Source organism: Polistes dominula, unplaced genomic scaffold (genome assembly GCF_049000335.1).
Source record: "Polistes dominula isolate Pdom_NZ unplaced genomic scaffold, Pdom_raw_medaka contig_77, whole genome shotgun sequence".
In the NCBI taxonomy this organism is placed as follows: domain Eukaryota; kingdom Metazoa; phylum Arthropoda; class Insecta; order Hymenoptera; family Vespidae; genus Polistes; species Polistes dominula.
In genome coordinates this window covers 9,406,950-9,422,362 of record NW_028301152.1, presented here as the reverse complement: position 1 = coordinate 9,422,362, position 15,413 = coordinate 9,406,950, and the positions used below count along the sequence as shown (strand labels likewise).

General features: G+C 36.9%; 1 protein-coding gene across 1 annotated transcript in view; it reads right to left on the bottom strand.

Annotated features, from left to right (window-relative positions):
- Window positions 1–15,413, bottom strand: part of LOC107065938 (uncharacterized) — a 275,793-nt gene that overhangs the window by 51,573 nt on the left and 208,807 nt on the right. The window contains 1 exon segment of the mRNA XM_089178425.1: window positions 3,528–3,574. Within this exon segment, the coding sequence (XP_089034551.1) occupies window positions 3,528–3,574 (47 nt within the window).

Genomic DNA, 15,413 nt, shown 5'->3' with positions numbered 1-15,413 from the left:
TTTAAAAGGTTAACAAAATTTTTAAGAATACTAAAAAATTGCAGGTGAATTGTTCTGTATTTTAAATAAAATTTTTGATTGGTCATTTTATAGCGATTGAACAAATTCATAACGATGCATGAAAATAATTACAATTATTAATGATCATTTTATGATACTTAAAATATGTTTATATATATATATATATATATATATATATATATATATATATATATATATATATATATATATATATATATATATGTAATAAATCTTAAGTATACTATAAACCTATTCATGATAGGTTGGACGGGCATTAGTTACGCATAAGTGAATATTGACGAATGTTTGGTTAGGAAAACGTGTTCTGTCCGAGCATGATGGACGTTTTCGGAGGCAAAAGTTGAGCAGCCTGGAGAGAAACAACTACTACTCCTGGTATCGGCTACCGAGTTTCCATTTGACAAGAGATGGATGATCCTATTCCCAGTATAGCTATCTGCTTTAAGCTATGAATATCCAGGGAATAGTTCATTATCGTTTTAACTAGTTTGCTTTATAATAATAGCTACGTGATGCAACGTTAGATGAATCCTTTAATGCGCTTTCACGAAAATATTTAAACTTACCCTTTAAATCACTAAACATCATGAAAGTAATATTTTCGATGTTGGAAAAAGCAAATTTAGCAACAAGACAACTATATATTAATCGTTGGATTCTTAAGTTCACACGTGGTATAATAATAATTATTATTATTATCATCATATGAACAACGTTATCAACGTTGAGAGTTCGAGTCTAAGTAAAAGTTGTTAAAAGAAATAGCCGAGTGGCCATCACACGTACGATTCGATAAAAGATGGATGATCATACGTCGTAGCGTATAGTCGATCGGTCTCCGAGCTGACGCCCTCGAAGATGAAATGCACCCCAGGCGACCCCGGGATCGACCCCAACACACAGCCGTCTATTTCCTCTCTCTCTTTCTCTTCCACTAGTCTTCTTTTCTTTGCATTTCGAGAACACTCCGATAGGCAAAAACATATTTACGAGAAAGACGCGTGCCTGATTCCCGTTGACTCGCCCCTCGTCGTCCATCCCATGGATATGCGCAATTTCGAATATAAATTTGGCCATATGTAACGCAAAGAAATGTTTATTGATTCAACTAAGGGTTATTAGGTACGCGCCTAACACGATCTTTCATACATAACCAGTCGTATCACGTACTAGGACCTATAAGATCTATCGAAATCGTTTAGAGGATAGGAAACTTAAGTACAATACATTTTCAAAGCTCGTGGACTATACTTTCTTTTCCTTTTTTTTTGGTATCATATTTATCAACCCGAATAAACTCCATGACGATCCTTAAAGAATATAAAGAAGAAAAAATCAAAAAGTAGGGTTTGAAATCAATTTTGTTATATTATGTTTTATACCTTTTACGAGATACAAACCAAACCAACATCTGGATTTTCTGACGTAACGAGAATATACGAACAGGAACAAGATGACCAACAAAAAACATCCACCTCTTTTTCTCGTGAGATTTCTCTACGACGATATAGCAGTACATTATTTCTCGATGTCAAATAAAGCAATTAGCATGTACCCTGACCAATGTCCATGGGTTCTAACCCGAGTAATCTCGCCTAGGTCCCTGGCGTGCGCGACATCTTCATCAGAAACAGACCCTTTCCCTTTCTCTCTCTTTGTTTCTCTCCCTTCTCTAACAGTCTTTACACCGTTAACCCTTAGTGGACGATAGCTTTGGTCATGTGACCTCTTACCAGCACCCCTCTTCTTCAGTAACGTAAGATTGGATGGATGTTCCCCGAAATAGGGAAAAGTAGAGACGAGGAAATGCAGAAAAGACAAAGAACGTGAAACCTTTTGCTCAGATGAGGAGTGGGGAGGAATGGCAAGAAGATGGTGTCCACCGAGAGGTGCTGCTTTCAAGGGAAATTTCACAAAGGCTGACCCGTTGGTAATGAATGTTATATAACCCTTTTAATGCTTTAAGCCTCTTAGATTTTTCAGAGGGCTCTCCACGCACTTCCTTCGTTCTCCACCTCAGCTACTACTACTACCACTACTACTACTACTACTACTACTACTACAACTACTTTAATACTACCCATTTACCGAGTACTCTTTCCTGTTACCGCGTGGCAGAAGTGGCTTGCCAACGCCAAAATGAGAAAAGAGTAAGGTAAAAAAGAAAAAAAAGGAAGGAAGGAGTAAAAAGGGAAAGAGCTCGAGTGAAAGCTGCGGAGGTCGTGCCTCCAGGGTAGATAATTATGTGACGGACGTAAATTAAGCTTGTTTAGATTGGGATTTTTATTAAGGTTTTTTATGAAAGAGTACCCGTTGGTAAACGGCACCTGGAACACTTTAACAACGTTGGAATACTTTTAAACGGTGACTAAAGGGTAACTGTACCACCGTGCTCTTGTCTTTCCATCTTGATATCTTTTTATTTTATTACGTATCGTTGATACAATTTTCTTTCTCTTTAATTTTCTTTTTAATTCATCATCCTCATTCTTAAGATAAGGTACTTGAAATTTGTATTTTTCATTCGTTTCATTAGTAACAAAAATGAACATATTATATTAAAATTTAATTAGTTGAAACTTTAAATTATTTGTATAAATAATTATTAAAAAGAATTAATTATGATAATTAAAATAAAAGTGGAAACGAAAAATAATTTCCGTAATATTGACAGATCATTATATAAAATCTATAAATAGATATATGTATATACTATGTATATATAGTATATAAAAGTTGCATCGTTGTAAAAGTTTATAACGAAATGAAGGAAAAGAAGATGTCGAAAGAGCAACGTTTTGATTACCAGGAAACATCTCCGGACGTCTTGTCGAAGCGACGACGCTTGACTGCTCGAGTATTAAAAATCGAGATATAACGTAGATTTTGTAAGGTAGTTTTGCGAAGCCAAGCATGCTCGTTCGTTCCGTCGATTAGGCTTTGCAGTCATTAAAAGTTTATAAAGAAGTCAAGGTACAACGTGGCGCGGGAACGACGTGCGGAGAGGTATGAGGTGGCAGGTAGTAGGGAAAACGGGGTTGCTACCCCCCTAGAATGAGAGCAACGAAGGTAGTCCAGCGGTGAGAGAAGTGGAGAATAAAGAAAGGGAGAGGGAGGTGTGGGAGGGAGAGAGAGAGAGAGAGAGAGAGAGAGAGAGAGAGAGAGAGACTCCAAGCAAGTTTTCTCATGTGCAATGCATAATGAGAAAAGGCAGACGGCGCATAAAGGGCTTACAAATGAGGTTCGAGCTATATGGTATATACACTTTGCACGTATATATATATACGTACGAATAAACAACACATTCGCAAGAACAACGTTACGTAATCTCACCGTTGTTGCACTTTTGCAACATTACTGGTACACTAGCAACAACGAAAATAATTCTTCTTCTTCTTCTAGACTGGTATAATGGTGAATGGAAAACAAAAAATAACAATGAAAAATAAAAAAATTTGTTAAAACTTACTATAATACATACGTACCTTGTTCATGATTTGGCGGGGATAGTCCCGCCTTGCAAGGGACGACTCTGTAACAAAAGAAAAAGAGAAAAATAACATTAAATAGTTGAATCAATGGTACTTTAACGATTACCTTAACGAAGGATTGCTAATGTAAGGCACGTTTCTATCTCGCGAACGTGGTAGGTCTGTAAAAAGGAATAATCTTCCTATCTCTACTATAGAATGACCTTTAACCCTTTTCTCTCTCTTAGGTGCTTTCTGACGAAGGCTAATGCACGTTGGGTGGTGCTTGATCGTGCACCCAAGCCAACAGCATCACCACCCACAACCTCTTTCCCTTCCGTCTCCGTCCCCATAGGGTACCACCGAATTCTCCTAATCTAATGAATGGCCTAACCCCAATATCCTTTTGGTTCAACCTCACCGCCGGCTACCCCTATCTACTCCTTACTGTATATATCCTATATGTAAATATGTTCACCAATACGAAGTGAACGAACACGAATGTGTTCGTCGATGTATGAGTTTATGTGCGTCAAATTATTGGACAATAAATATGAATATTTTTTTGAAACACGAAACTTGTTTTTAGGATAATTAATTATTTGGACACTCTTGCAAGGACACCCCCTTAAAACGAACGTTCTTTCTAATTCCTTTCTACGTTTCTTCAATTTCCTTTTCTCAAAGATACTACGATCGCCGTTGTCGTCGTTGTCTAATTTGTCTACATCGTTGGTACTTCTGCAAAAGGAAGAAAACTACCCTAAAAGAGTATTGATCGTAGAAAGATTCGTAAAGATCGATCGTTACTAACCCTGGCGAACTTCAATCGTGAAAGGTTACCACTGCAACGAAAACGAGAAACTCCAAATGGCGGGGGAAAAGGAGACTTTTGCACAGAGAGCAAGGAAGAAATTAGCGGAAGTAAATTGGCGTGAAGTTGAAGTTTTCAATGTAGTTCGTTAAGGTATAGTGGACCGAGTTCGATAGGGTGCCCGCCGGGTACGCGCTCCTTTATGTAACTGTCTGTGCACGTATGCGTTCGTCCATCCGCGTATATGTGTGAGTGTGTGTGTCGAATGAAAGAAGAAGCTATAGAGCGAGATAAGGAAATGGACGATTTAAAAACTTGGAGATCGGATCCATTTTCTCTCACCACGATAGCTAATTAACGTAGAATCTCGATTTACCAAAGGTATATACATTAAACGAAAAACTAATCTCGTGAACGCGTATAGAACAGAACAAACTACGAGTATTGTCCTTTAACTATAAAAACGGACTTCTTCTTTTTCTTTTTCTTTTTCTTTTTCTTTTTCTTTTTCTTTTTCTTTTTCTTTCAATTTCGAAGAATTACTTTTTAAAGAGGGACTAGGGGTTTCATTCTTCTTGTCAGATGAAAACGGGTAAGGTAGAGAGCCAGCAAATGTGTTTATTTTGGAGGAATAATAAAAAGGGTCGTCGGATGAGCATGACGTCGTGGTGATCGTAGGAAAGTTGGAAATAATGTTTCGGACACGAGGCTCGTCTGGGTTCAGGCTGGCCTTATACCCTTAGCCCAGTGCTACCGAGGCGAATGCCGTGGCCTCCTGCTCCCTACCCTTATACGCGTGTCCGCCGCAGATTCAGACTCCTAATTAAGACAAGGGTGCGAGAGGGGTTTTAGGGGTTTCTGCCGAGTTCTCATCGACGGGGGGGGGGACGAAGCGGGAGCGCTGGGCTGGCCTGGGGAAGGAAGGTTTTCACGAGGTAAGGGTACCCGTACCAAACTGGAGGAGGGCTAAACCAAGGCAAAGGGGGTAAGGAATATTGATCACGGAATACCACACCGTCGAAGCAGGGACTGTCCACACTCACACCCTCTTTGCTACTACTCTTCCTACCTCTTGCTTCATTCCTCCTCACTCCTCTCTCTATCAGTAGCCTTTCCTTGCTTTTTACTATCCTTCTCGCTCTAGGGAAACGACTACGGACTAAGCCAAACTAACCACCAAACGCCAGATGCGTGAAATCAGTCGGTTAGAAGCTGCCTCCGCAGACTTTGCGAATTATTGACGCTAAAACCGCGACTAAGGTTGCAGATGCTGCTACTGCTGTTGCTGTTGCTGCTACTTCAAGCTATTTCGATTCCATCTAGTTTCAAAGCAAAACTTGATAAACACGGGATCAACGATCAAAACTTTCCAACGTATGAATCTCTTCTGATTTCTAACCAAATGTTTTATAAATTATTCGAGGAAAGAAAAAATATTGAAAGAACATATTATATTAAACTAAATATCTTCTTTTTTTATTTCTTTGAATGAAAAATATATCTTAAATTTAAACTAGCAAAGCATAGATTACGATTTCGTGAGTTTTGCGATAGGACTCCTCGAATGGCAAAGATGAAGAAGAAGAAGAAGAAGAAGAAGAAGAAGAAGAAGAAGAAGAAGAAGAAGGTGGAAGATCTTTGAGCTACTACTACTCGTGTCTCTACGATGGAAAGAGTAGAAGAAGGGTAGGGGGATGGTTCGAGTTTACATGACATAGCGACTCGTCTTTCTACCCGTCGCCTCGCCTTAATTAAATCTCGACCCTTCTAGAAGAAGGCACACGGGTCTTGTGGAAAGTAGGAAAATGTTCTCCTCTCTTTGGCCTGCTACTCACTGTCACAAGAGATTACTCTTCGTTAAAGTAACTTTTACAAATTTCTAATGTGACATTGCACATATATATAACACATATAAAAAAAGGCATACAAAATATCCAAGAATTATTATCGTAGTCGTTTGAATCTGATTGTAATTGAAATGCACTTTAAAGAGCAAACATAACCCTTTACTCGGAATACTTCAAAGAACAATTCACAATTTCGTGGGGTTGTTTGCCGTTATTTGGTCCGATAACGAATGTCAAGGGCGACCTCAAGGAGACCGGAAGAGAGACCTCATTGTCCAAGAGCAAGGGAGTATAGGAAAGGTACGTAGTAGCACCGGTAGGCAGCCAACTCAAACTTTGATATGGTTTCCTAAATAACCAAGGCGACCGATACCGCAACACGATAGTTCATCTCTCTCTCGCTCTCATCTTGACTCCTTACTGAACTGATCTGTAGCAGTGGTCCAGAGGGTACTGTAACTACCATCGAAGCATATTGAAAGCCTCACACCAACGGTGATTTAACTCGATGCCCCTTGCCCCATCCTCACCGCACTTCTACCTTTCGCACCTTCACCTTCGAAGCCGATCTATGTCGTTCTCTTTCTCTCTCTCTCTCTCTCTCTTTCTCTTTCTATGGAAAACCTCCAACTTGAGTGCGTTTGTCATTTCGTGAGTAAAGGTTGTCCGCATGGAATATAGTCCATAGACCACCAACGTTTTCCACAATATCGACCAAGTATGGCCAATATGACGACGGAACGACAGGTAATCTAGGAAGCAATGAGAGAGAGAGAGAGAAGGGGAATAGAGAAACACTAAATAAATTACCCGCAAACTACTATATTATACAGAAAATGAAAACTTTGCTTAAGCTGTATTTTACGGATTAATTCATTTGAAAATTTTACTCGAGCAAAAAGTTACTGCTAATAGATTATGTGTACCGATTTTAATTTATAGAAAATGTCGGATTACGGTCGTGCTAATGAAACGGAAATAGTTAAGTATCTTTTCTACTGCAAAAACGTACCACCAATGGAAAAGTGGTGAAATGAGAAAGATGATGAACTATCTCGGACAAACCTAAACTTCAGTTTCTTCTTCTTCTTCTTCGGCACAGGCCACAGACCAATGGTACATCTGTATCTCAGGACTAGCTGCTATTTGTCCACTAATTAGAAGCTAACAGCGGAACTAAAGTACGAACTTTAAACTTTCTTGCTCTTGTACAATCCGCCTACTACTAAAGCCTTTCGAAGGAGTAGCCCCCTTACCCCTTTTTGAGATGGTGAAACCACTACTTGAACACGATCACCATTTCTCTCTTATTCGTTCTATTTCTTTTTCATTTTCCGTCACTCTTTCTCTTTTCATCTCTTTTTTCACCCTTTTTGCTCTCTCTCTCTCTCTTTCTCTCTCTCTCGTTCTTTCTTCTTCCTCTTCATCCTTCAACTACAAGCGGCCAGCGTTAATTACTAATTAATCGTTTCACGTGTTTGATTTTCAAATGGATAAGTTAAATAGCGCGTAAGAGTTTTGAAAGTCCACCCCCTAGCCAATCCCCATTTCTTTCGTTCTTATTCTCTTCTATATGCAAACGATATACCAACAAGGAGGTTAACGAGATTGAAATGACCATGTGAACGAGAAAAAGGATAAAACATCGGTTCATTTTTCTCACTCGATCATTCTCGATATAAGTTAAGAATAAAAAGAGTAATACATCTTTTTACGATAGAATTTTATTATCTTTTTCTTTGGTTCTTTTTTTTCTTGTTTTAAAAAGACACGTTTCTGTTTAAGGTGGTAATTGTCGAAAGTAAATTTACGAAGACGAGAAACGAGGGTGGAAATAAATCTCAAATAATCGGAACATAGTCAGACCAAAAGGAAGACTGTTATTGACTACCGTGCTAGACCTTTGCAGGGGGTGAGAAACGAAAAGAGAGAGAAAGAGAAAGAGAGAGAGAGAGAGAGAGAGAGGGGGTGTCGTTGAACGAAAGCTCTGGGCAAATCGTTGTCTTAACCAACGCATTGGGGGAACAATTATTTAACAGGGTGCCTAGCCTGGCACTCTATTCTCGTACTCAACCATAGTTACGTTGCCGTATCAGAGAGGCGAAAGTCCGGGACTGTTAATTGCTGGCTGTCAGGGGCACGCAAGTGACATGGACCTAACACCAGTTTTCGTCTAGGGTTTTCCTTGTCGAAGTCCGCATACGCTTCTATCGAATCTGTTCATTTCTTTGAAGAATAAGAATTACTGATAGTACTAAATAACCCTTAAAAGTTAAATCGATGAAATGAGAAAAGTAACTTATCCAATTAGAATGATTATCAAACTGAAATTTTACTATTTAAGAACTTTGTTCGTTCGTTGAACTTACAAAAAAAAAAAAAATCACGTGAACGTAAGGCAAGAGGAAAGGAGTGGGAAGGGGTGGAGAGGAAAACGTAATTTCAATGCTGGCACGTATTTATCCTGCAGCGCGAGAAGCAACTACTCGTTTTAAGAGGAGAAAAGAGAAAAGGTAAAGGGAGAGGTGTCGGGAAAACAGCGTGACGACGCTAAGAGCATTACAGAGACGTTTTCCAGCGACACTTAGGTTTTCGTTCTCACACTCACCCCCCATAGATTCACGGCCTATCGGCTTAGCACTTGGCGGGTGGTCCCAAGCCACCCCTGTCTTCCTTCCTCGCTGTCTTTTCGAAGCATGAAGCAAGCCAGAGATGGTTTGTACTAGTTACACCACTACCACTACCACTACCACTACCATCATCGTTTTCGTCCTTGCTTCTTCTACTCTTTCTCTCTTACTAGGAAATATTTTCTTAAGTGTAAGAACTTAAGTACTTAGGCGCATACGGGTGATGAGGCTTCTTATTAAAAGGTACTTCGAGTTTAACGAAAGGAAATATCTAAAAATAAAGTAGGAAAGTTCTCTTACCGTGAATTAAAATCATACTCTCAATGACACAATAAGAACAATTTTTTTCCTAACGACTATACTTGTTCTTTTCCAATTGGTCGATAACAACTAGAATGTACCGTCATCCGTAAGACCTTCGACGATTTATATCTAGTATACTTCATTGAAAAGATTCAAACTGATTTCAATGTAAATAGGTTGAAATGAGCAGGGATTTTTTTTTATGAAAAGAAAAAAAAGAAGAATAAGAATTGAGGTACTTCGAAATATTATCAATTAAATTGATTTTCGTGAAACTTTCTTTTGAATATCAAGTACCTACCTATGTGAAGTTTCTAAATAATGATTTATCTCATTCTCTGAATAACGAGATACAACCTTGTTCATACACACGGAAAGCGTAACTACCTGCGCTAGCAACCACTTCGTGTAATTGTTCATATTTCGGTTCGGTCTACGCAATATAACGCCTCAGACTGAAAACAGGGTGAAAACGATAAGGGCGGAGGAACGAACGCTGTGGTACGGTGCGTCGACGTCGGCGAATTATCAGTTAAGAGGAAATTATGGAAATAGATATAAATCGAGAAGAAGAAGAAGAAGAAGAAGAAGAAGATGATGATGAAGAAGAAGATGAAGATGAAGAATTACGCAGGCGTAGTTCACGCAGGTAGGAAAGGTACGACCGATAATCAAGCGGGGAACCTAAGCGACCGTTGCCTTTAAATAAACGTAGTCGAAGTAGCCAATTTGTAATGTAAAGGTTCATCAGCATAAATTACGCGTAGTACGTATTCAACAAAAAGGGATAGATCTAATCTTATTCTAATCTAATTCCTTTCGAATGAATGAACGAACGAACGAGTATGAACCTTACGAAAATTATTCAAAACTTCTAAACCTACTATTTCCGATTGTCGTTGAAAAAAAATTAAAGAAATAAAAAACCAAACCGAAACAAAACTATTACTTTTACGACACGTCGTAGCCAAAGTTCTGGATTTAATCGTCGTGTGGAAACAAATAGAGGGTCTAATGATAATGGTTTAGGGTCAAATGCGTGGGCGGTGCAACTGATTTTGCTGAGAAATTCTTCTTATACTATCGTGTAGAATTTCATGGAAAAGGGTCTCTCTTTCTCTCTTTCTCTTTCTCTCCCTTTTGGTATTGACGTTAACTCACGTGGAAATATCGAAAGACGAAGAATACGTGCAACTCGCTAAAAGGGAAATATCGCGCATACTATCGCGGAGAATTCGGTTCGTGTGCATTGGACGCGACGTGCGAATTAACAACTCACGCATCATATCGCGCATTATTATCCGATCTATCGAGTTATATATATATATATATATATATATATATATATATATATATATATAACATTTTGGAGCAACCCTTCGTTCGAAACATCGACGAACCCGTTGCCATCGCGTAACATGTTCGCTTATGTGTTACTACTTCCTAGCTGTATATCGAGGTAGAAAGCGTTTCTCGTTGCTAACGAGACTAAAGGGGCGGACGGTAAGATTATCGTATCCAGACGAAAACTTAAGACAGTGATTTCGACGTGCTCGACGTATTTCGTGTATCGTGCTCTAGTCGTTAATACGCGTTGATGTTCGTGAAATGCGCGTTCCCTTACACATCAGCATTTATGAGAATCTGATACTCTCATTAATTTAACTAATTAATTAAAACTAAGTAAAATAAAAAAGATCTTTTTTGATTCTTAAATATAAAATATCGTTATTACGTTTTTTTACAAACTTAATACTCGTCGTACTCGTTGTCTTGGATAATTCATCTGTTATTGACGTCTTCGACCCTAATATCAAAGAAGAAGAAGAAGAAGAAGAAGAAGAAGAAATACTAAAAGACTATATTTCAAGGCGTAACGATAGGAAAAAGCTGACTCGCGGCAAGAGACGGTTAACGTTATGGTGTGAGGCATAACGTTACACCCGCAACTGCACACGTTGAAAAGGGTTGATTAGGGATTCTCGTCGTGGTAGGGTCGAACACGTCGACTCCGTTAGAAGGATACTGGACCTTGTAAGCATCCAACGCTTCGAGGGCCTTCTGCAGGTTCGGGGCAGATGGCAGCAGGATGATTGATCGCTCGGCTAATTGGATGATCGATGACTCAAGTTCATCAGTGGCTGTTCAGCTTCTAGCAAAGGATGCTTGTTCGCACGTGAATTTATAGATGTGTGTGTGTGTATTAGTTGCGTATGTATTCGTTGCTAGACTTCGTAGACGACGATGTACGTACGCGTTATGCGAGAAGAACATGGTTGGTATGGTGTCTCTGTCGAGTCTGAAACAAGCCCACGCTAATATTCTTCGAGCATTCTCTGTTTCTCTCTTTCTCTCTTTCTCTCTTTCTCTCTTTCTCTTTCTCTTTCTCTTTCTCTGTCTCCCTCGTAACCCTTGTTAAAGCCCGCTGCTCCGAAACTTTTGGGATCCGCTGTATTCTCAGTGTGAGAGAGCGTTTCGAACGAGTATATATTTGCTTATATGTATATCTATACATATGTATGATGTCCTTGGTGTTTGCAATGCACTCTCTTACTATTTTAAATATATTTTTTTATTTTCTTCAAAATTTCTATCTCCATGTTGCTATACTTTAAATTATATTCTCTGAAAGATTCGACTTGCTAGATTATTTCTGTAGAAAACAATGTTACAAGAGTAGTGTTTTTACAATTATGCATTTAAATTGGTTCGATTGAAGTCAATTAAAAAATATAATCCAAGAAAATGTAGACAAAAAAGAAAATAGGTGAAAGAAATGATTCTTTGAAGAAGTTCGTGCTGTAAACAATGAAATTTTTAAAGGCTATTCATAAAAGCAATGAATCGGAAAGACATTGGTGTAAGGCTTAAACTCGTAGTGTACATTTGATATACGAGGTCTGGGCCTGAATGCAAATCGTCTTATAAATCATCGCGAACAATGTCTTAATGTTCCGGTCATGTGACGCCTACTCGCACTAAAAGACAACGGGCTTCGTCTTCAAGGAGGAAACTCAGGGCGCCTTTTCGGATATTCATGGGTGAAATAAATTATAGTGCGAGAGCGCGCGCGAGCTAGCACATGAGGTATGAAAGGAAATTTTCTCACTCGATATCTTATTATTGTCTTTAAATGAGTTTTTATCTTTATTAGATTTAATAATCGATAATATTCAAAGTTAGACGATAATAAAATTGTTTACGTTTGCGAAAGAAAAAAAGAAATGAAAAAAGGGTTTGAAAAGTTTCATTTGCTGGATAGTTAATAACAAAGTAATTAAAGAATTCTATCTCTTTCTCTCTTCCTCTCTCTTTTTTCTCTTACAATTTTTGTTACTGTAAGAGTAAGAAAATAGAATAAAAGAAAAGAAAAGGAAAGAAAACGAGACGATTTAGTCGGTTTACGACAGTGTCACGATTACTTTTTAAATTCCAGTCGAACTTTCCAACCACCAAATCATAGCTTCTTTAAGGACATATACATAGTTCTACAAAAAGATTTCAAGATGATAATCGCTCGTAAACCGCTATGACATTTTATGTCATTATCGCGACCAAAAATTACACAAAGTGTTACTCGTAAAAACGGAGAACTCGCAATTTTTCGCATCATTGTACGTTTTATAGGCATCGTTGAATCACGATAGGAAACTTTATCTACCCTAGAAATCGTTATTATGACATCTTTATGTATAAGTAATGTATGTTAAATATTTCTTTTTTTACACTATTTTACTTTACATATATAATTAAATAACAGAGTAATTAAATGATTAAACTTAAAAGTAAGGAGAGTGAGAAAGAGTTAAATAGAATTCACAGTGGATCAACAGTTAAATGAAACCATGAAAAGATTATTAGTGCTTATGTGTGTGTATATATAAATGTGTGTAAGTATATGTAACATATATACATCGATAGTTATCGCGAGATGAATTTATTTATGGAAGAAGAAAGAGTAGCGATGCGACGTATCGTAAATAATTGTTAATTAATTAAAATCAATGAATTTAATAATCTAAGATAACTTTGAGAGTAAAAAATACCTGTAATATAAGTAGAGTGTATTAAGATGTTAAAATAATTGTTAATTAATCGATAGGAATGTGTATCGATGTTTAAATATACGGAATATACGTTCGGAGTACCGTCCTCTTCGAAATTCACCTTCAAACTGGCACGTTGTCCTCTATCAAAATTCTTATATTTAATGTTGCTTATATGACTTTCCGAACGTTGAGCATGTGTGTAAAGATAATTATGTATGTTATCACTGATGACTAGTCATCACTGCACAATTGTGATAAAATAATTACATTAGAATGCAAACAATACTAATATCAGAACGTTATAATGTTAAATACTCTTTATTAGGAATATTATTACCGTTTTACACAGGCGTAACGTTCGAAAGGTCGTGGTAACAACATTTAATATAAGAATTTTGATAGAGGACAACGTACCAGTCTGAAGGTGAATTTCGAAGAGGATGGTGTTCCGAACATATACTCGGTGTTTTCAGTTAACAGTACACACTCCTATTTAGTTATTTGTCATTTATACTTTCATATTATATATGCATAACATTACTTTTTATATCATTGATTTAAATTTTACCTAATATAGCAACTAAATAATATTTTTTTACAATGTTTTATTCTAAGTTAAATATATGTTCATTATTATCTATTCACTTTAACAAACTATTTGCTCAAGTACCCTACATCGTTGTAGTAACAGAGAATAGTTTGCAGAAATTGTTACAGAGGTAGATAATAATAGGAAAATAGATTAAAATAGATACGCGTGTAATAGATGCTAGGGAGAGCATATGCTAGAAATAGGATAGAAGAAGCTTAGAAGAAAAGACGTGGCAGGAAAAAATTATCTACGAGGTGTAAAGAAAGACAATAATTATGTACCAACCATTTAAATAATATAATAATTGTTACGTGTAAAATCCTTAAAAATTAAGTTTGTATTTAAGAACAAAGAAACCTAGTATAATCGATAATTAAATGTGGAATATATAATCGATAGAATACAAAATTGCAACACGACACATAGAAAAAGAAATAAAAAATATGATATATAATATATATATATATATATACGTATGTACTTATTTATATACTTTTGAGACGAAGAGTTTTTATATGTCGTCTCGTCTTTTCCGTTTCTTTTAAGTCTCGTAAGATTTCGCAGTAATGGTACACATTTCCGTCGATAAATCCAGAAGCAAAAGAAAAATTTCTTTCCCCTCGATTTGATGGTAGTAGGGAGGGAGGGGGGTGTATGTAATCGTATTCCCGTTTTAAATGTATATGACGTTCACCCTACCGCGTATAAAAGAAACGAGCTAGTCTTAGTTTACTGGTGCCTTATATGACGGTGTTTTGCCGTGCGTGGAAACGAAAGGAACAACGATAGATATAGAAGAAAAAAAAAGGGAGAAGGAGTAAAGAAAAAAAGGGTATAAGAAAGTAACGGGTCTCTGGAATACCGTCTAGAAGAACACGTGTCTAAAAAGGGTGCCGCATGATATGTGAAGAGGTCTGCTAAGGTGAAGAAAGAAGGTGGAACTATAGGGCAAGGAAAAGAGGATTCAAGCGGCTTGTAATCTCAGCTCAAAGTGTCCTCCTCTCTGTTTACCGGCCCTTTGGACATTGAGATGTCTTCGGAGTAGGGTAACGTCTTAACACAAAGACCATTCCGTGTGAAATCTAACACGAGTTTCGAGTAAACGAAAAGAATTGGTGTTGTCGATAAAACACGATTATTTCATTTTATTAATAAATAAAATCATTAAAATATTGCTATAATTATTTTTAAATGTGTGTGTGTTTGCATTTATATATTAACCCTTTGAATGGTGAATACTTTTAATTAAAATTTTTTGTATTATTATCAATATTTAATTATTACAATAAATAAATTTAAAAAATTACAATAAAAAAAATACAAATTAAATTATTATCTTTGTATTAATTATACTTATAATATTAACGAACACGTATATGCGTCCATAGCACTCTAAGGGTTACTAATAATATTTTTCTTTAATTTTTTCTTTAATTTAAATTTAACATAAACGTTAAAATAACCTTATTAACTGTATATTTAAATTTTATTTTTAAATGAAATTAAAATTGCATAAGATATTTAGAAAGCAAGAAGAAAGCTAGTTTAGTCAATGTTGCACTCGTAAATAAGCCCCATCCTAAAGGGATGGATGTAACTGAATTAGGATGACCGAGACGAAAGGATCTCCGATAAGGATCTTTTCCCTCGGCTTTTTTAAGTCGTC